At 52.5% G+C, this 22,025-nt stretch overlaps 2 protein-coding genes across 2 annotated transcripts; one reads left to right on the plus strand and one right to left on the minus strand.

Moving 5' to 3' along the window:
* Nucleotides 1-886: 886 nt before the first annotated feature.
* Nucleotides 887-11,359, minus strand: LGI3 (leucine rich repeat LGI family member 3). Its single transcript, XM_038747006.1, has 8 exons — nt 11,163-11,359; nt 9,023-9,094; nt 4,676-4,747; nt 4,367-4,438; nt 4,130-4,201; nt 3,562-3,731; nt 3,150-3,314; nt 887-1,929 (listed from the first exon to the last, which is right to left on the minus strand). Exons 1-8 carry the CDS (start codon nt 11,357-11,359, stop codon nt 1,112-1,114), a joined length of 1,638 nt encoding a protein of 545 aa, XP_038602934.1. The 3' UTR covers nt 887-1,111.
* Nucleotides 11,360-19,202: 7,843 nt separating this feature from the next.
* On the plus strand, nt 19,203-21,647 carry SFTPC (surfactant protein C). The gene is made up of 5 exons (XM_038747091.1): nt 19,203-19,280; nt 19,581-19,739; nt 20,507-20,626; nt 21,288-21,398; nt 21,504-21,647. The coding sequence occupies exons 1-5, from the start codon at nt 19,242-19,244 to the stop codon at nt 21,639-21,641; spliced, it is 567 nt and encodes a 188-aa protein (XP_038603019.1). The 5' UTR covers nt 19,203-19,241; the 3' UTR covers nt 21,642-21,647.
* The last annotated feature ends 378 nt before the right edge of the window (nt 21,648-22,025 follow it).

The raw sequence follows: 22,025 nt of genomic DNA on the forward strand, positions 1-22,025 counted from the left end.
GAGATATTGATAAGAAATGGCACGGTGGGATGAGACCAGGACATATTTCCAGGTCAAGACCTAACAGAGGTGGAAATAGACCCCAGAATATCTACAGCTGTCCCCCTCTCGGCTCTCCCTCTCACTCAACATAGAGCCGTTCTGCTCTGATCGGCTCAGGGTGGCCCCCCTGATGGACAGCAGAACTGAGGATGGGGCTGAAATGTCACAGATTTCTCTCTGCCAGCCAGATTCTCCTCAAAAGATATTCCCGGGGGGAAGGAGGGGTGCTGGGGCCGGGGGAGCCAAAGCGGGGGGTGGCGGGGAGTGCAGCCCCAGGCCTTTAGTTTTCTTATTGCTTTGGAGTCGACTCTTTCCGGGGAAGGAGAGGAGGTTGGTTCGCAGGGATGGGCGCCCGGATGGGCCCAGATCCTTGCTCAGGTCAGGGACTAAAGCGGCTCAGATGAGCAAAAGAGGAGAGGGTGATAAATCCGATCTACAGGAAAGCGGAGGGAGAGCCCCCGAGATGGTGCACGCGGGCACCAGCTCAGAGCGAGAAACGGTAGACTAGGAAGCGAATGTCCACCAAAGGGCTGAAATGCAAAGTCACGGATGTGAGTCGAATGCTCCGCAGCTCCGGAAGGAAACGCCGTGAATGCTAGGAAAAGGAGCAGCGGGCCTTGGACACAGCTGGAATCCAGGGGGGTCTCGAGAGGCCCACTGAAAGTGGGGAGAGTACACGGGTGCAGGGGCTGAAAGTGGGGAGAGTACACCGATGTGGCCTTTGAAAGAGGGGAGCGGACAGGGGCACGGGCGCTCAACGTGGGGAGAAGACTACATGGGTGTAGCCTCTGAAGACACAGCGGGAGGGCAGCAGATGGGGGAGAGGGCGTCCTGTTGCGTGGGCGGAGATGGCAGCCACACTTACGAAAGTGCCCGTGTGCGTGCGTGTGAGAGACCGGTAGTTGTGGGCGTGTTGGCCGCGTCGACGCTTATTGCACGTATCTTCCGGGTGACCACCCCGTGTGTATTTCAGCCGGACGGCACGCGCGTCTGTGTGCGTCGTCCCCCGCCCCGCATCCACGCTGGCTGGTCTCCTTCCAGAGGAGTCCCGGGGTCCAGGGCGGCCCCTCTAAGCGCTGAGATCCACCACCACATGGCGATACACCAGGGTCTGCCCCTTGAAGCTGGGGGCCAGCAGCAGCTGGGCATCGCCGGCGGGCACGTAGCAGAAGGCCCGGGGGGCCTGCACCGCCAGTTCCTGGAAGCGCACGAACTTCTGCCGCCCCTCGTCCCACAGGTAGACCTGGGTGAAGGAGAAGTCGCTGCCCAGGGCCAGGTAGCGGCGGCCCCCCACCAGGAAGGGCTGCAGGGCCAGAGAGCCGCGGGAGGGCAGGGCCTGCACCTCCGAGAAGCGGGCGCCCTCCCAGCGCAAGACTTTGGAGTCGCCGATGTAGCGGCTGAGGCACAGGTAGCTGTCTCGGCCCGCGCGGAAGTGCTTGACGGCCTGGGCGTCGGGCACCTGGCTCACCTCGCCCTGCGCCACGAACTGCTTCTGGGCCCGGCTCCACTGGTAGATGACGGGGGCCTGCGAGCTGCTGGACACGATGAGCCGGGGCTTGCCCTCCCCGTCCACGAACTCCAGGTCCGTGTCTCGGTGCCAGGCGTGCAGGGCCTGCTGCGAGTAGAAGCCGTTCTGGTGCCAGCGGTAGAGGCTGGTGGCCCCGGCCTTGGAGCTGTCGGCCACCGCGAAGAACCAGTCGCCGTCGATGCGGAAGGCCTCCAGGTCGTTGGGCTTGCGCACGCGCTGGGGGTCGATGTCCTGCAGCTTGGAGAAGCGGCTGGCGTGGGCGTCCCAGCGGTGGATGTAGGAGCCGCCGAACAGCTGAGCCACCACCACGTACAGCTGGCCTTCGGCCACCAAGGGCTTGCAGTACACTGCCGAGGGGGCTACGGGCGGGGAAAAGAGGCTGAGGCGCCGGGGCGGGGCACGGCGGAGACCTAGCCGCCGGCCTCGCCGCCTCCCCTGGGCTAGGGGGGACGTCTGCCGGGAGGGAGGGATGGGAAAGAGGACATCCGGGGGGCGGGAGGGGAGAGACCGGCCTTGAGAGCCCACGAGGAGGAAGCTAAAGAGCCCGGGCTTTGGAGTCAGAGGTCAGGGGTTAATTAATTAATTAATGTTGGCATTTGTTAAGCGCTTACTATGTGCTAAGCACTGTTCTAAGCGCTGGGGGGATACAGAGTGATCAGGTTGTCCCACGTGGGGCTCAAAGTCTTAATCCCCATTTTACAGATGAGGTAACTGAGGCTCAGAGAAGTCAAGTGACTTGCCCAAGGTCCCACAGCAGACATGTGGCGGAGCCTGGATTCGAACCCATGACCTCTGACTCCAAAGCCCGTGCTCTTTCCACTGAGCCACGCTGCTTCCCGGCTCCGCCAGCTGGCAGCTGGGTGACTTTGGGCAAGTCACTTCACTTCTCCGGGCCTCAGTGACCTCATCTGGAAAATGGGGGTGAAGACTGTGAGCCCCCCGTGGGGCAACCTGATCACCTTGTAACCTCCCCAGCGCTTAGAACATCGCTTTGCACATAGTAAGCGCTTAATAAATACCATTATTATTATTATTATTGAGGTCTGGGCCGGCCCAGGTGCCCGCGTATGTGCGCCCACTCATACACACTCACACACATGTGCGCGCTTTACCTCCCCCCACCCCCGCAGCAAAGATTCACTCTGGAGGCCTGGAAACACAGAAAGACACCCATCTGCCAGCACACCTGCACGTACAGGAGAATGAAGAAACATCGCCACAGCCGAAACCTGGCTTACTCACACGGGGCTCCGCATACAAATCCGCTGACCCTCACCCTAGGCCTCTCACCCCTTCATCTCCCTGATGCCCAAAGGCACGCCAGGGCAACCCCCTCACCCACCTTTCCCTTTCCAAGTTCCGCTCTCCTTCCTCCCCCACACTCCCCCACATCTTTCCTGCTTGCTCGGTGCTCCTGCTCTGCCTCTCATCTCTCCTCCCCGGGCGGGGGCTCAAGAAAAATCACCTCCCTCCCAGAGGGACCCCACCGCCCATCCTACCCAATTGCCCGGTTCCTCCCTCCCTCCCTCCTTCTGTTCTTTGGTTGGGAGGACCCCAGCCTGGCAAGCTGCCCCCCTACCTGGGATGCGATCGTAATCCCGCAGCTGCCGTTCCACATAATCCCACTTGAGGATGGTGCAGGAGCTGGCGCTGGGCTGGGCCAGAGCCACGTAGAGGTCGCTGGCATAGAAGAAGGGCTCAGCAGACACCGCAGGGAAGGGCAACGTCTGGTAAAGCGCGAAGTCTGCAGGGGTTGGACGGGTTGGCGGGGGCGGGCAAGGGGGAGAGAGCTGGTAAGTGAGGAGGGAGTGGGGCGGTGGCGGGGAGGGAGGGAAAGGGAGCTGAGGGCCCGGGGCCAGAGTGACATGGGGTGGGATCGGGTGGATCCCCAAATGGCTTGGGACCAGGGCACCACTGATGGGTGTGCCAGGGGGAGATGCCCAGGGGCAGGGGTGGCTGGGGCGGGGTGGGCGAGGAGGGTCACCCCGTACCAGTGGTAATGCAGTCAAACTCTCGCAGGGGGAGGTCCTGAACCTTGTGCCCCTGGAAGCGGGGCGGGCTGGCACAGTAAATGGGAGCGACAGTGGTGTTGGTCTGTGCCAGCCACTCCACCAGCCATTTCACCTTGCAGTCGCAGTTCAGAGCGTTGCCCCGCAGGTCACTGGGCCCGGCAAGTCGGGAAGGAAAGAGAGAGACCACTGGCCTTCATCCGTACCCACAAAGCACTTTAACACTCCCCTCCGGCCCCCATGACACTCGTGGACATCCTGTTGCTTCCCCCTACCTGTAATTTATTTCAATATCTGCCTCCCCCGCTCAGCTGTAAACTCCTAGGGGGCAGGGATCGTGGTTACCAATTCTCTCGTGCTCTCCCAAGCACTCAGCTCAGTGCTCGGCAGACACAGCGCTCAATAAATACCGTCATCAGCCCATGTCATCCCCAAGGTCCCCTCACCCTGTAGCTCTCACTAGTCAGGGAAACCTTTGAGCCTGCCTTTCAAAAGCGAGGTCCCTCCCCTCCGGGCCCCAGGAACCAGAAAGACGAAGTCGGGGTCTTACAGATCACTCAGGATGTCCAGAGGCCTGAAGACATCTCTGGGCAGCGTCTGCAAGTTATTATTGGCCAGTGAGCTAAAAGGGAAAAGACGCCAGGGTCACCCACGGATAGCTGGGGAGACCAGAGTCCCGCATCAGGGTCCTGACTGGACGCCTTGACCCGATTCTGACACCCCCCTCCTGACCACCCTGTGGTGGTGGGGGTATTTGTGTGCCTGTGTGAGAGTTGTCTGTACTCACAGGTGTGTCAGAGACTTGAGCCCTCGGAAGGTGAACTTGGACAGGGCCCAGATGTCGTTGTTCTCAATGAAGCTGTGGGTAACGAGATCTGGCTCAGAGCCCCTCCAACCCTGCCCCACCAGCCTTCCAATCCTAGTCAAATACCCCACCCTACAGCCCCAATCCAACCCCAAACCACTGTGCGAAGAAAGCAATGGAAACTTTCTTCCCTGGTGGGTACTCCCAACTCCCCCTCCAACCTCCATCCCAATCCCAGCCTTTTCCCATCTCAGCCTCCCTCCATTCCCCCTTCTCCCCCGGCTGGCCTACAGGTATTGCAGGTGAGAGAGTCCCACGAAGGCGTTGTCCCCGATCAGAGTGAACTTGTTGGAATTGAGTAACCTGGCGGAGGAGAAGAGAAGGGAGAGGATTCAGGGCCCCAGGGACGCACCCGGGGTGTTATCACGGGGCCCTGTCCCTTCCTCTCTACGAGCCCTCCCCCAGCTGAAGGTGGGTCTGGGCGACTGACAGCTGACAGAGCATCAGCGCCAACAAGGCCTTCCAACGGGGGCAACGTTTCTAATCCATCCTGGCTCCGCCACTTAATGTGCTGTATGACCTTGGGCAAGCCACTTAACTTATTGTCCTTATTATGTATTGATGATACTATGTGCAAAGCACTGTTATAAGCGCTGAAGCACTGATCTAAGCACTGGCAGGTGGGGGGGACCTGGGTTCTAATCCTACTGAGAGCTCACCTCCTCCAGGTGGCCTTCCCACACTGAGCCCCCTCCTTCCTCTCCCCCTCCCCGCCCTACCTCCTTCCCCTCCCCGCAGCACCTGTATATATGTTTGTACAGATTTATTACACTATTTTACTTGTACATGTTTACTCTTCTATTTATTTTGTTAATGAGGTGCATCTAGCTTTACTTCTGTTTATTCTGACGACTTAACACCTGTCCACATGTTTCGTTTTGTTGTCTGTCTCCCCCTTCTAGACGGTGAGCCTGTGGTTGGGTAGGGACCGTCTCTATATGTTGCCAACTTGGACTTCCCAAGCGCTTAGTGCAGCGCTCTGCACACAGTAAGTGCTCAATAAATACGATTGAATGAATGAATATTTACTATTTTATTTATTTTGTTAATGAGGTGCATCTAGCTTTACTTCTATTTATTCTGATGACTTGAAACCTGTCCACATGTTTTGTTTGATTGTCTGTCTCCCCCTTCTAGACTGTGAGCCCGTTGTTGGGTAGGGACTGTCTCTATATGTTGCCAACTTGTACTTCCCAAGTGCTTAGTACAGTGCTCTGCACACAGTAAGCGCTCAATAAATACGATTGAATGAATGATACTAATTGTGTCAGTTGGTAAGCACTTAATATGTGCCAAGTACTGTACCGTGTCTGAATAGACACAAGTTAATCCGGCCCCACATGGGGCTAACAGTCTAAATCATCACCATCATCATCAATCGTATTTATTGAGCGCTTACTATGTGCAGAGCACTGTACTAAGCGCTTGGGAAGTTAATGGGAAGAGGTCTGCTGTTAAGTCTTCAGGGTTCAACCTGGCAGTAATCTGTGGGGGGTTGGGGTGGGCAACCTCCGTTATGGGAAAGAGAAGAGGACCGGGAGTCAGGAAACCTGGTTTCTGGACCCGATGCTGCCGTTCGCTTTCTGGGTGAGATAACAATTCATTCATTCAATCGTATTTATTGAGCGCTTACTGTGTGCCGAGCACTGTACTAAGCGCTCGGGAAGTACAAGTTGGCAACACGTAGAGACAGTCCCTACCCAACAGTGGGCTCACAGTCACACTTCCCCCCCTTCAAAGCCTTACTAATCAATCAATCAATCGTATTTATTGAGCGCTTACTGTGTGCAGAGCACCGTACTAAGCGCTTGGGAAGCACAAGTTGGCAACATGTAGAGACAGTCCCTACCCAACAGTGGGCTCACAGTCTAGAAGGGGGAGACGGAGAACGAAACCAAACATATTAACAAAATAAAATAAATAGAATAGATATGTACAAGTAAAATAAATAAAAAAATAGAGTAATAAATATGTACAAACATATATACATATATACACCTCCTCCAGGAGGCCTTCCCAGACTAACCCCCCCTTTTCCTCTGCTCTCCCCCATCGCCCCGACTCACTCTCTTTGTTCCACCCCCCTCCCCTCACTACAGCACTTGTGTATATATGTACATATTTATAATTCTACTTGTATTAACAATGTGTAGATATCTATAATTCTACATATTTATAGTGATGCTACTGATGCCTGTTTATTTGTTTTGAGGCCTGTCTCCCCCCCTTCTAGACTGTGAGCCCGGTGTGGGCAGGGATTGTCTTTGTTGCTGAACTGCACTTCCCAAGCGCTTAGTACAGTGCTCCGCACACAGTAAGCGCTCAATAAATGACTGAATGAATGAATGAACGAATGGGCACGTCACGATTTCTCCCACTCGGGCTGTTCATCTGTAAAAGGGGGATGAAGTGTGAGTCCTGTCTGTGACGGGGACTTTGTCCGACCGGATTGTGTTGTATCTACCCTAGCGTTTAGCACAGTGCTGAGGCGCTTCTCTGGGCCCCAGTTACCTCATTTGAAAGTGGGAATTAAATCCTCCCTCTCACCTAGCCCGTGGGCCCCACATAGGACAGGGACTTTGTCTAAACTGATTATCTTTATTATTTTTATTAAGTGCCGTCGAATCATTTCCGATTCATAGCGACTCCATGGATCTACTTTCTCCAGCACGTCGTGTCCTCTGCCGTCATCTGCAACCTTCCTAACGATTCTTCCGGTCTCATTGTTATGGTTTCCATTAATCTAGCTGCCGGTCTGTCTCTTCCATTTTTTCCCCTGACTTTTCCTTGCATTAGCGTCTTCCCCAGAGAATCGGTCCTCCTGATGATGTGTCCAAAATATGCTAATCTAAATTATGTCATTTGGCTCCCCTGCTGAGAGCTCACCTCCTCCAGGAGGCCTTCCCAGACTGAGCCCCCTTTTCGTCTCCTCCTTCCCCTCCCCACAGCACTTGTATATAGATTTGTACAGATTTATTCCTCTATTTTACTTGTACATATTTACTATTCTATTTATCTTGTTAATGATGTGCATATTAGCTTTAATTCTATCTGTGTGATTTTGGGCAAGTCACTTCACTTCTCTGTGCCTCAGTTCCCTCATCTGGAAAATGAGGATTAATTCTATGACTTTGACACCTGTTTACATGTTTTGTTTTATTGTCCGTCTCCCCCTTCTACACTGTAAGCCCGTTGTTGGGCCGGGACCGTCTTTATATGTTGCCAGCTTGTACTTCCCAAGCGCTTAGTACAGTGCTCTGCGCACAGTAAGCGCTCAATAAATACGATTGAATGAATGATTGAATGGCCTTCCATTATCTTTATCAGCTGGAAAATGGGAATTAAGACTGTGAACCCTAAGTGGGACAGGGACAGTGTCCAACGCGATTAACTTGTATCGACCCCAGCACTTAGAACGGTTCCTGACACATAGTAAGCACTTAACAAATACCACAATTATCAAATACCACAATTATCATCTTTTATCTACCCTAACGTTTAGCCAGGGCTTAGAACAATGCTTGGCACATAGTAAGCACTTAACAAAAAGCAGTGTGGCTCAGTGGAAAGAACCCGGGCTTGGGAGTCAGAGGACATGGGTTCTAATTCCGGCTCCGCCACTTGTCAGCTGTGAGACTTTGAGCAAGTCGCTTAACTTCTCTGTGCCTCAGTTCCTTCATCTGTAAAATGGGGATTGACTGTGAGCCCCCTGTGGGACAACCTGGTTACCTTGTAACCTCCCCAGCACTTAGAACAGTGCTTTGCACATAGTAAGCGCTTAATAAATGCCACTATTATTATTATTATTATTATTACTTGTCAGCTGTGTGACTTTGAGCAAGTCGCTGAACTTCTCTGTGCCTCAGTTCCCTCATCTGTAAAATGGGGATTAAGACTGTGAGCCCCCCGTGGGACAACCTGGTTACCTTGTAACCTCCCCAGTGCTTAGAACAGTGCTTCACACATAGTAAGCACTTAATAAATGCCACTATTATTATTATTATTATTACTTGTCAGCTGTGTGACTTTGAGCAAGCCGCTTAACTTCTCTGTGCCTCAGTTCCCTCATCTGTAAAATGGGGATTAAGACTGTGAGCCCCCCGTGGGACAACCTGGTTACCTTGTAACCTCCCCAGCGCTTAGAACAGTGCTTCGCACATAGTAAGCCCTTAATAAATGCCACTATTATTATTATTACTTGTCAGCTGTGTGACTTTGAGCAAGTCGCTTCTCTGTGCCTCAGTTCCCTCATCTGTAAAATGGGGATTAAGACGGTGAGCCCTACGTGGGACAACCTGGCATCTCTCCCAGCGCTTAGTAAGCGCTTAACAAATACTATAATAATAATTATAGTAACTATTAAGTTAAGTAAATTAATTATTAATTAAATTATAGTAAATAATAATTATTATTACAGTGCCTGGAGCCTAGCAAGCACTTAATAAGTAGCGTTTTAAAACAAGCAAACAAACCCAAGTCAGGGCCTCCTGAGCCATGCCACAGAGAGCTGTGCAGGGCTTTCTCCACCCCCCGACCCCCACCCCAGGGCTGCCCCCCGTACGGGACCCCCATCCTTACAAGAACTGCAGGAGCGGCAGATGAGAAAAGGCTCCATCGTGGATCTCCGAGAAGGCAGCGTTAACCAGAGTCCTGCGGGGAGACGGTGGTGTGATTAGTGCCGGGGTGAAATCGGGGCGAGGCCTGGGTCTACACTGAGTGGGTAAATCTCTCCTTTATTCTCTCCAACAGCTTCTCCAGCCCCTCTGCAGACTAAGCCCCCCTGTTCCTCTGCCGCCCCTCCCCATCGTCCCCACTCAAGCACTGTACGTATTTATAATTATAATTCTATTGATTTTTATTAATGATGTGTATCATAATAATAATGGCATTTATTAAGCGCTTTACTACGGGCAAAGCACTGTTCTTAGCGCCGGGGAGGTTACGAGGTGATCCGGTTGTCCCACGGGGGGCTCGCAGTCTTCATCCCCGTTCTCCAGACGAGGTCACTGAGGCCCGGGGAAGTGAAGTGACTTGCCCAAGTGAAGCTGACCTTTGGCTTAGTGGAAAGAGCACAGGCTTGGGAGTCAGAGGACGTGAGTTCTAATCCCGCCTTTGCCACTTGTCTGCTGGGTGACCTTGGGCAAACCACTTCACTTCTCTTAGAGAATCAATCAATTGTATTTATTGAGCGCTTACTGTGTGCAGAGCACTGTACTAAGCGCTTGGGAAGTACAAGTTGGCAACATCTAGAGACAGTCCCTACCCAACAGTGGGCTCACAGTCTCTTAGAGAAGCAGCGTGGCTCAGTGGAAAGAGCCCGGGCTTGGGAGTCAGAGGTCATGGGTTCAAATCCCGGCTCCGCCAATTGTCAGCTGTGTGACTTTGGGCACTTCTCTGGGCCTCAGTTACCTCATCTGTAAAATGGGGATTAAAATTGTGAACCCCCCGTGGGACAACCTGATCACCTTGTAACCTCCCCAGCGCTTAGAACAGTACACATAGTAAGCGCTTAATAAATGCCATCATTAGTATTAGTATTCTCTGGGCCTCAGCTACCTCATCTGTAAAATGGGGATGAAGATTGTGAGCCCCACGTGGGACAACTTGATTACCCTGTATCTCCCCCAGTGCTTAGAACAGTGCTTGGCACATAGTAAGCGCTTAACAAATACCATCATTATTCTCTGTAATTCCATTGATTTAGAATGATGCCACTGATGCCGCTTTACTTGTTTTGATGTCCGCCTCCCCCGGTCTAGACTGTGAACCCGTTGTGGGCAGGGACTGTCTCTGTTGCGTGGCCCGGTGGCAAGAGCCCGGGCTTTGGAGTCAGAGGTCACGGGTTCAAATCCCGGCTCCGCCAATCGGCAGCTGGGTGACTTTGGGCAAGCCACTTCACTTCTCTGGGCCTCAGGGACCTCATCTGGAAAATGGGGATGAAAACTGTGGGCCCCACCGTGGGACAACCTGATCACCCTGTAACCTTAGAACGGTGCTTTGCACATAGTAAGCGCTTAATAAATGCTATCATCATTATTATTATTAATTGTACTTCCCAAGCGCTTAGTCCAGCGCTCTGCACAGAGCAAGGGCTCAACAAATACGACTGACTGAATCAATCAATCGTATTTATTGAGCGCTTACTGTGTGCAGAGCGCTTGGGAAGTCCAAGTTGAGCGCTCACTGTGTGCAGAGCGCTGTACTAAGCGCTTGGGAAGTCCAAGTTGGCAACATATAGAGCCAGTCCCTCATCATCATCATCATCATCATCAATCGTATTTATTGAGCGCTTACTATGCGCAGAGCACTGGACTAAGCGCTTGGGAAGTACAAATTTGCAACCTCTAGAAACAGTCCCTACCCAACAGTGGGCTCACAGTCTAAAAGCTACTGGTTTTCCGGGGCTCCCTGCCCCTCCCTCCTTGCTGCAGACCCCCGGCACCTCCCTCCTCCCCCAGTCCTGCCTCCCCCGGGGGTTGGAGGCAAGCGGCTGGTGCGGCAGAGGGGCGGGCAGCATCTGCAGGGCACCGGGCCCACCTCGTCGGAGGGAAGCCCGGGGACCCCCTTCTCCCCGCTCCCAGGGGTGCGAGCCCCCCAACACAGGGCCTCCCCACCCATTGGGGCAGGTGCGCATCTCCCCCGGGGTGCCCCCGGCTCGGGGCCCTCCTGCACCAGCCCCCCCTCCCAAAACTGCAGCCTCCTCTCCCCCAGCACTCACAGAGAGATGACTTCACTGGGCAGATTCCTGGGCACCGCTTTGGACTCCACGCAGAAGGCGGTGTCCCTGGTGCAGGAGCAGCTGGGCGGGCAGGGGGGCGGCTTGGGGGCTCTCTTGGGGGGCCCCGGAAACACCAGGCAGGGCCCCAGCAAGGCCAGGGCGAGCAGGCCACGCCCGGCCCCCCCAAACCGGCCCATCCCTCCTCCCCGGGGGGCAGGACCACCCTGCAGCTGCGATGCCCACCCACCCCAGCTCCCGGATGGCTTCGACCCCAGCTCCTCCTCCTCCTCCTCCTCCTCCTCCCTGGGTCCAGGACAGCCTCTGCGTCGCCTTCCTGCAGCCTTTTCCCTCCTCCCTCCCTGTGCCTGCCCAGGATGAGGAGTGGGGAAACGAGAGGGAGATGCCCCCTCCCCATGCCAGGCTGGGCCCGGAGTGTGGGCAGGGACTCCAGTGGGGAGGGGGTGGCCTTGGAGCCTGGCAAGGCTTCCCTTCCCCACAGCACCTGTATATATGTTTGTACATATTGATCACTCTATTTATTTTACTTGTACCTATCTATTCTATTGATTTTATTCTGTGAGTATGTTTGGTTTTGTTCTCCGTCTCCCCCTTCTAGACTGTGAGCCCACTGTTGGGTAGGGACGGCCTCTGGATGTTGCCAGCTTGGACTTCCCAAGCGCTTAGTACAGTGCTCTGCACACAGTGAGTGCTGTGAGCCCACTGTTGGGCTCTGTATGTTGCCAATTTGTACTTCCCAAGCGCTCAGTACGGTGCTCCGCACACAGTGAGCGCTCAATAAATACGATTGATTGATTGGCAAGGCGGGGGGGGACAGGTTGGAGCAGAGCTCTGCAACCTCGTGACAGTGCGGGGGTCTGGGTGTGTTGCCTGGGGATTTGGCACGTAATAATAATAATGATGATGGCCTTTGATAAGCACTTACTATGTGCAAAGCGCTGTTCTAAGCTCTGGGGGGGATCAGGTTGTCCCACGTGGGGCTCCCAGTCTTCATCCCCATTTGACAGATGAGGGGACTGAGGCTCAGAGAAGTTGAGTGACTTGCCCATTCATTCATTCATTCATTCATTCATTCAATCATATTTATTGAGCGCTGACTGTGTGCAGAGCAGTGTACTAAGCACTTGGGAAGTACAAGTTGGCAACATAAAGAGGCAGTCCCTACCCAACAGTGGGCTCACAGTCTAACAGGGGGAGACAGACGCCCATCTGAGTCTGGGCCTGTCGTGGGCTCCCATGCCCATCCTTTGCTGTGTCTGAACGTGCACGTGTGTATTCATTCATTCATTCATTCGTATTTATTGAGCACTTACTGTGTGCAGAGAACCATACTAAGTGCTTGGGAAGTACAAGTTGGCAACATATAGAGACGGTCCCTACCCAACAGTGGGCTCACAGTCTAGAAGGGGGAGACAGAGAACAAAACCAAACATATTAACAAAATAAAATAAAATAAAAATAAAATAAAATAAAATGTGCGTGCACCTGGACTATTGGTATCATATCCCATATCCAGGGGGATAGCCTTGGGCCTTGGGCTACCTGGGTTTGTCGATGCACAATGTGCATAGTAGAGAAGCAGCGTGGCTCAGTGGAAAGAGCACGGGCTTTGGAGTCAGAGGTCATGGGTTCTAATTCCAACTCTGCCAATTGTCAGCTGTGTGATTTGGGGCAAGTCTCTTCACTTCTCTGTGCCTCAGTTCCCTCATCTAGAAAATGAGAATTAAGACTTTGAGTCCCCTGTGGGACAACCTGATCACCTTGTAACCTCCCCAGAGCTTAGAACAGTGCTTTGCACATAGTAAGTGCTTAATAAATACCATTATTATTATTATTATTATTCTAATCCCAACTCTGCCAATTGTCAGCTATGTGATTTGGGGCAAATCACTTCACTTCTCTGTGCTTCAGTTCCCTCATCTGGAAAATGGGGATTAAGACTGTGAGCCCCGCCATGGACAACCTGATCACCTTGTAACCTCCCCAGCGCTTAGAACAGTGCTTTGCACCTAGTAAGTGCTTAATAAATACTATTATTATTATTATTCTAATCCCAACTCTGCCAATTGTCAGCTGTGTGATTTGGGGCAAGTCACTTCACTTCTCTGGGCATCAGTTCCCTCATCTGGAAAATGGGGATTAAGACTGAGAGCCCCGCCATGGGCAACCTGATCACCTTGTAACCTCCCCAGCGCTTAGAACAGTGCTTTGCACATAATAAGCTCTTAATAAAGGCCATTATTATTATTATTATATTGGTGAGGTGTATGCTAAAGCTCTTGGGGCACATCTACTCGAGAGAGTTGGCAGGGGGAAGGTGACACCACATGCCAGTGAGGGGGTGTTTGTGTGGCTAGAGCTGCCAGGGAGCGAATGCTTGTTGAGGGCAGGTGTCTCTGACCGGCCCTTGGCTGCATATATGTGACTGCAATCATGGATGTATCTGAATGCACCCAAATATGCCTAACTGTCTTTATGCAGAATTGAGGGGAATATTAAGTTGCAGATATGGAGTGGATGATACCTGGATTAATTCTAAACCACAAATTTCAGATATTGACCCTTAAGAAGGAAGAGCGGCCCAGTGGAAAGAGCATAATAATGATAATAATGGCATTTATTAAGCGCTTACTATGTGCAAAGCACTGTTCTAAGTGCTGGATAGCTTGGGCCTGGGAGTCCGAGGACCTTTGTATGGTTTTCGTTAAGCACTTACTATGTCCCAGGCACTATTCTAAACTCTGAGGTAGACACAGACTGATCAGATTGGACACAGTCTACATCCCACTTGGGGCTCACAGCCTTAATCCTCATTTTACAGATGAGGTAACTGAGGCACAGAGAAGTTAAGCTACTTGCCCAAGGTCACACAAGACCTGGGAACTAATAATAATGATGGTATTTGGGCCCCTACTGAGAGCTCACCTCCTCCAGGAGGCCTTCCCAGACTGAGCCCCCTCCTTCCTCTCCCCCCTCCTCCCCCTCCACATCCCCCCCACCTTACCTCCTTCCCCTCCCCACAGCACCTGTATATATGTATATATGTCTGTACGTATTTATTACTCTATTTATTTTATTTGTACATATTTATTCTAATTATTTTATTTTGTTAATATGTTTTGTTTTGTTGTCTGTCTCCCCCTTCTAGATTGTGAGCCCACTGTTGGGTAGGGACCGTCTCTATATGTTGCCAACTTGTACTTCCCAAGCGCTTAGTACAGTGCTCTGCACCCAGTAAGCGCTCAATAAATATGATTGAATGAATGGTATTTGTTAAGCGCTTACTATGTACCGAGCACTGTTCTAAGCGCTGGGGTAGATACAAGGTAATCAGGTTGTCCCACATGGGGCTCACAGTCTTAATCCCCATTTTACAGATGCGGTAACTGCGGCCCAGAGAAGTGAAGTGACTTGCTCAAAGTCACACAGCTGACAAGTGGCGGAGCCGGGATTAGAACCCACGACCTCTGACTCCCAAGCCCGGGCTCTTTCCACTCAGCCATGCTGTTTCTGCTTCACCCCTTGCATGCTGTGTGTCCCTGGGCAAGGCACTTTACTTCTCTGTGCCTCAGTTTCCTCAGCTGCAAAATGGGGATTAAATACCTGTTCTTCCTGCTACTTAGGTTATGAGCCTCATGTGGGACAGGCACTGTAGGATATCCTACCTCATTAGTGTGTATTACCCCAGTGTTTAGAACAGTGCTTGACACAAAGCAAATGCTTAGTAAGTACCATAAAAAAGAAAGTGTGGCCAAGTGAAAAAAAAAAAAAAACGCAGGCTTGGAAGTCAAAGGACTTGGGCTCCAATCCCAACTCTGTCATTCGCCTGCAGTGGCAACTTGGGCAAGATTTGTAAAATGATGATGGCATTTGTTAAGCGCTTACTATGTGCAAAGCACTGTTCTAAGCGCTGGGGAGGATACTGGGTGATCAGATTGTCCCACGTGGCGCTCACAGTCTTCATCTCCGTTTTCCAGATGAGGGAACTGAGGCCCAGAGAAGTTATTTATTTTATTTTATTTTATTTTTTTATTTTATTCTATTTATTTTATTTTGTCAGTATGTTTGGTTTTGTTCTCTGTCTCCCCCTTCTAGACTGTGAGCCCACTGTTGGGTAGGGACTGTCTCTATATGTTGCCAGCTCGTACTTCCCAAGCTCTTAGTACAGTGCTCTGCACACAGTAAGCGCTCAATAAATACGATTGATTGATTGATTGATTGATTAAGTGACTTGCCCAAAGTCACACAGCTGACAATTGGCGGAGTCTGGATTTGAACCCATGACCTCTGACTCCCAAACCTGTGCTCTTTCCAGGAAGCCATGCTGCTTTGGATTAAATAGCTCTTCTCCCTCCCTACTTAGACTGTGAGCTTACGGGACATGTGTCCAACCTGCTTATCTTGTATCTACCCCAGCGCTTAGTACAGTACTTGGAACATATTAACACAACACTCTACTATAGTTATTATTATTACTAATACTAATTACTAATTAATAACAATAACTAGAGTAGTGTGTTGTGTTAATAATAATGTTATTAATTATTAATTACATAGTACATAGTAAGCACTTAACAAATACCATCATTATTAATAATAATGTTAATTAATCGATATGTTATTATTAATAATCATAATTTTAAGGGACTACCCAGGACCCTGGAGGCAGGGTATCTGTCTTCAACTCGAGAACAGTTGCTTCTGAGTAGGCAGGTACGACCGATCATAAACACTGAAATTGGGGTTCAGGTTCTCTAGTTCTCCGGTTCGGATCTTTTGGCAGCTTTGTCCCAAAGCTGTCTTGGAGGTGCCAACGTCTATTGAGTATCTGTGCGTGTGTGGTGCGTGTGTACACGTGGCGGGGGGAGTGAACGTGTGCGTGACTGTCATGTCTTGGCATGAGTGTGTATCTGGTGATGCGCACTCATCTGTTCCCTCTACAGCAACATGGACCAACAGGGTAGTGGAGGGTGGCGGGGGGTTTGGTTGGGGGGAGAGGCAGCTGGGCTGCCTGTCTCGTCCCTGGCACCACCCTCCCCAGCGCACAAAGGGCAAAGTGAGAGATGCCAAACGCCCTGCAGCTGGGGGAGTCAAGTGGGGGGGGTGGGCACTCCCCTAGATCTCCCTCACCCCAGACAGAGCACGGAGGAATCGACACAGACCAAAACAAACCACGGTACAGCATTTGCGGGCCAGGACTCCTGAGTTCTAGTCACAGCTCTGGGAGAATGGTGGAGCAAAAGCCGAGCTGGGAGCCAGGACTCCTGGATCTCCTTTGGGTTAGAAAATCAGAGGGGATCCAGTCCTCTTCCTCTGACACCAACCACAGGCACCCTGCCCCACCTTATTTCTTGGACCCAACAGAAAAAGATAAAGAGATCCGGGATCAGAGCCTGATTCTCTCTCTCTCTCTCCAAGTGAGAGCTCAGAGCCAGGGGTCAAGAGGCCTGGATTCAGTCCTGGACTCAATACAGAACATCTAACATTCATTCATTCATTCATTCCATCGTATTTATTGAGCGCTTACTGTGTGCAGAGCACTGTACTAAGCACTTGGTAAGTACAAGTTGGCAACATATAGAGACGGTCCCTACCCAATAGTGGGCTAGCAGTCTAGAAGGGGGAATTACAGTCTATTACAGTTTATTAGTGCTGTACTTTTCCTCCCCTCCTCTTGCCTGAAGATCCTTACATTCCTTGAACAGATTCGCGGCAGAGTTCAGGACATCATCATCATCATCAATCGTATTTATTGAGCGCTTACTATGTGCAGAGCACTGTACTAAGCGCTTGGGAAGTACAAATTGGCAACGTATAGAGACAGTCCCTCCCTGTTTCCATACCAGCCGAAGGGGTGTTCCTTAGTCTCGTCTCCCAGCGACCCCACGTACGAGGCCACCGATCTGAAAATCTAGGCTGTCCTCCTCAAACCCACTCCGTGCCTCTTTAATTTACGTCCTACTTGGGATTTGAATCTCTGTCCCATCTGGGAGGAAAGGGATGAGAAAAGTAGCCTTAAATGAGGCAGTGCTTTACCGTGAGGGTGGTGGTAGGGTCAGGACCCAGAGAGCTTGGGTTTCCCGACTTCCATTCCCGGTTGCAAAGTCAAAAGAGGCTGTATTGCCGGGGGTGTCCCTAGAGTAAGGCCCTCTGACTCCAGAGATGCCCATAGAGCCTCAGAAATGCCCGTGGTCCTTCTCCTTGCTTCTTTCACTGGCCCTGATCCTCCTGGATGTGTTCCAGTACCCGTGAGCCAGTTGGCCAATTCCAGGCTTGCCAAGGCAAACAGAGGCAGGGGCGGGGATTTGGCAGGGACTGGCACTGCAGGTGGGAAGCCTTCCGAGTCCTGACACCTGGGCCCATCTGAGGTGGGAAGGGGTCAGATTTGGTGCCAGGGTGCCTTCCCTACTTCTTCCTCCCTCCGGGATCACTCTCCGGTTTAAGGAGGTAGGCAAACACTCCAGAGACACCTGGGAGGGAGAAGGAGGGCGTTGGCCCAAGAATCAACCCCTGGCACATTCTCCTTCCAAGGACAAGAGGTCCTAGAGCCACTCAGAAGCCTCTCAGAGGCCTATATCCTCTCAGTTGCATAATCCACGACTGAATTAGAGGATTCTGGGGCTGCAGTTCAAGGATGGAGACAGGTTGGGGAATAAGAGTTCTGGTCTGGGGTTTGGAGGAGAGCCGGGGGAAGTTGCGGGGTGCCAGAAGCTAAGGTTCAGGAACAGTGCGAGGGTTGGAAGAGTATGTTAGATGGGGAAGGAGGGAAGTGAGGGGCAAGGGAAGTGCGAGGTAAGTGAGATCTCCAGGGGTAGGTACTTGAACATCTAGAGTTAAGGGATCAGGGATTGGAGTGGGGGAACTGAGAAAGAGAGAGATTAAGGGTAGGGGGTATAGCTGGTGGTGAAAAGGTCTGGTGAACATCTCTAGAATCAGGAGAAATGGGGAGAAAGATGCAGAGGGGAATAACGTCGCCTAGTGGATTGAGCATGGGCCTGGGAATCAGAAGGACCTGGGTTCTAATCCTGATTCCGCCCTTTTTCTGCTGTGTGACCTTGGGCAAGTCCCTTGACTTCTCTGGGCCCCAGTGACCTCATCTGTAAAATGGGGATGAAGACTGTGAGCCCCTCGTAGGAGAGGGACTGTGTCTAACCCGATTAACTTGAATCTGCCCCGGTGCTTAGTAAAGTGCCTGGCACGGTGTAAGTGCTTATCAAATGCCATAAAAAAAAAAAAGACGGTTAGGGGAAATGAGAAGCGAAGAGCCAGGGGTACATTCGGGTTGAGGGCTGGAGGAGTTGGAAGTCCGGAAATAGAATGGAGTGGAGTCCCGAAAGATGGGGAAGGCTCGTTGTGGGCAGGGAATGTGTCTGTTCATTGTTACATGGTAGTCCCCCAAGCACTTAGTACAGCGCTTTGCACACAGTAAGCGCTCAATAAATACGACTGAATGACTGGGACAGCTTTAGGGCTCCAGCAAACAGATCTGAAAAGGCAAGGGGAAAGTGACAAAGGGCTCGAGGGAGAACAGGGAGGGAAGACCTACAATCTGGTCCGTTCCCCACCGTACACATCCCTCCAAGAAAGTCAGCACTCAGTCAGTTCCAGAGTCTCCAAAACTTGCTCCCAGTGCTGCACTCCCAGTGCCCACCTCCCTTTCCAGGGCAGAGCAAGTGACTGAAGGATAGAGCCACTGACAAAGGGCATGGATAGGCCATTTTGCCCCAGGCGGCGTGGCAGAAAAGCAGAGAGCTGTTTCCGAAGGGCAGCGGGGCGTAATAGCTTCCAGCCCCAGGCAGACTTGAGTTTGCCGAGAAGTTGGAGGCTACCACTCGGTAGTGGTGAGAGGCTCAGGTGCCTGGGAACAAGGGCCCTTTGGCGCTCTCATGCACTGGCTTATCGGGGCTGTGGTTCTGGAGAGTCAGGAACAAACAGACTTCAAAATCAAGGGCTTGGCTAAGGGACCAGACCTCCCCCCGGGCCCCGCCACCCACTGATCCTTATAAATCCCTCAGCAGGCCGGGGGCTACCCGTCGTGCCAGGGCTGGGCCGCTCAGCGAGATGGATGCCAGCAAAGAAGTCCTGATGGAGAGTCCGCCGGTGAGTAGAGCTGTGCGTAATGGGGAGGGGGTTCCTCTGCCTGTCACGCTCAGAGATCATTTAGTCTCCAAACCCCCTGGGGCTGAGAGCACAAACTCAGTGGGGTGAGGGCGGTCACTAGCAGCTGGTACCCCTGGATGTTAGTCTCCCCAGCTCGGCCCCAGCAGGTGTCCTCTTTTGGGAGTGCCCTCGCCCGGTGGCACGGCTGAGTGATGGTGTCCGGCTGGGGATGAGGGGAGGGAGGGCGGCCTTCTCCTTGTCCCGCCCCGACCGTTGTCTCCCGCCGCGATCCCCCCACAGGACTACTCTGTGGCCCCCCGGGGCCGGCTCGGGATCCCCTGCTGCCCTTTCCACCTCAAGCGGCTGCTCATCATCGTCGTGGTGGTCGTGCTCATCGTGGTGGTTGTCCTGGGGGCCCTGCTCATGGGACTGCACATGAGCCAGAAGCACACGGAGATGGTGAGTTGCGCAGAGGGCAAGCGTGGCAGGCAGAGAGGGGGAAGGTGCCAGAGGAGAAGGGGGTCCGGGAGGGCGTGAAGGGATGGGCCCACAGGAGGATGAGGAAAGGGTAGCGGAAGGCCGGGACGGGAACACGGGAGGGAAATCTACGTGCTGGAGGCCCGATTGGGTCAGCTGGTCGGGGAATCTGATCCCGAAGAGAACTGGCATCAGCTGAAGACTGGCAGACAGGCACCCTCTCACATTAGCCCAGCCGGCCCAGTCCCTTGGCATTGCTGCCCATTCTGGGGGATGTGCACTCTTGGGCACTGGGGATACCCAAGAAGTGGGGAATGAATCAGCCAATCAATCGATGGTATTTACTGAGCGCTTACTATGTGCGGAGCACTGTTCTATGCGCTTGGGAGAGTACCAGAGAATAAGCAGATTCATTGTCGTATTTGTTGAGCGCTTACTGTGTGCAGAGCACTAAGCACTATAGAACACATCTGTACTAAGCCGATGTGTTCCCCTCCCATAGCGGGCTTACAATCTGGATGGGGGGCAGACATTACTATGAATAAAAAATTTATAATAAATAATTTAGAAACATGTAAATAAGTGCTGGGGGGCTGGGAGCGGAGTGACTATCAGATGTCCAAAGGTCGCAGATTCAAGTGCATAGATGATGCAGAAGGGAGAGGGAGCTGGGGAAAAGAGGGCTTAATCAAGGGACGGGGGGAAATCCGAAAGGGTTTGAATAAGATTAATGGCTTTGTCCCCCGTAGGTCTTGGAGATGAGCATTGGGGGGCCAGGGGCCCAGCAGCGCCTGGCTCTGAGTGGCCACGAAGGCACCGCCACCTTCTCCGTGGGGGCCACGGGCACTGTGGTGTATGACTACTATCGGGTATGGAGGGGCATGGGAGTGGTGGAAAGGGGTTAGCGACACAAAGAGTGAGCAGAGTTTATCATCATCATTAAGAGCGATAGATCAGATGCCTCCAGTAGCTCCCGTACTAGCCGTTGAGACATACGGACAGGATCCCTGTCATCAAGGACCTAGCGGTCCTGGAGCTTCTGCGGCTAAATTCACTCTTTCATCCGTTCGGTTGTATTTTTTGAGCGCTTACTGTGTGCAGAGCACTGTACTAAGCACTTGGGAGAGTCCAGTATAACAATAAACAGATCCATTCCCTGCTCTCAATGAGCTTACAGTCTAGAGGGGGAGAGAGGCCTTAATGTAAATAATGTAAACAATGTAAATCTGTAAATAAATTACAGATATGTACGTTAAGGGCGCTTCCGGGTGTTAGGGCTTCCCTCAGAGCCAAGCAGCCAACCTGGCTCCTAAAGAGGGCTGAAACCTGGCCCCACAGCACGACTATTCTTTAACTCCACGGCTGCATCCATTCCCAGCACGGAGAGAGAACACTCTAAACCCCAACCTCGGTTTCTTCCTGGAGGGGAATAGGCCCAGGGTCCAGGCTGGTGGGTGGGTAGGGATCTGGAGGAGGGGAGGGCAGAGAGATAGGTTCAACCCAGACCAACTCTGCCCGTTCTGTGCCCAGCTCCTCATTGCGTACCAGCCCTCCCCGGGGGCCACCTGCTACGTCACTAAAATGGCTCCGGAAAATATCCCCAGCCTGGATGCCATCACTCGTGAGTTCCAGAGCTACCAGGTGGGCTCACTCTTCTTTCCCCATAACTTTACCCGGAAAACGCCCCCGAAGTGCCCAGTCTCCTTTCTGATGGGGGGTGATGGGGGAACCTCCGTCTGTTTTCAGGCCAAACCCTCCATGCCAGCCGCAAAGGTGGAACAAGAAGAGACCAAGGACGCTAGCCCCACGGCCCTGGCAGATCGCTCCCTCCTGAGTACCACAGTGAATGTCCTGTGTGGTGAGGTGCCCGTCTACTACATCTAGAGGGCATCAGGTGAGCCAGGGGAGTGGGCGCGCATCGCCGAGAGGCCTGGGAAAACAGGGGTGACTAGGATTTTCATAGATGCGATGGCCTTGGAGGAGCGGGGGGCACAAGGCCTTTCAGGAAGGGAAGGATGGGGGCCGTGGGCACCCAAGGGACACCGCTTCAGCATCGGTATCATCCCCTTACTCTTAGGAAGCATGCATGGCCTAGTGGAATAATAATAGTAATAATAATAATCATAATAATGGTATTTGTTAAGCGCTTACTATGTGCAATGCACTGTTCTAAGCGCTGGGGAGGTTACAAGGTGATCAGGTTGTCCCACGGGGGGCTCACCGTTTTAATCCTCATTTTACAGATGAGGTCACTGAGGCCCAGAGAAG

The sequence above is a fragment of the Tachyglossus aculeatus genome, chromosome 5 (assembly GCF_015852505.1).
Source record: "Tachyglossus aculeatus isolate mTacAcu1 chromosome 5, mTacAcu1.pri, whole genome shotgun sequence".
Taxonomy (NCBI): domain Eukaryota; kingdom Metazoa; phylum Chordata; class Mammalia; order Monotremata; family Tachyglossidae; genus Tachyglossus; species Tachyglossus aculeatus.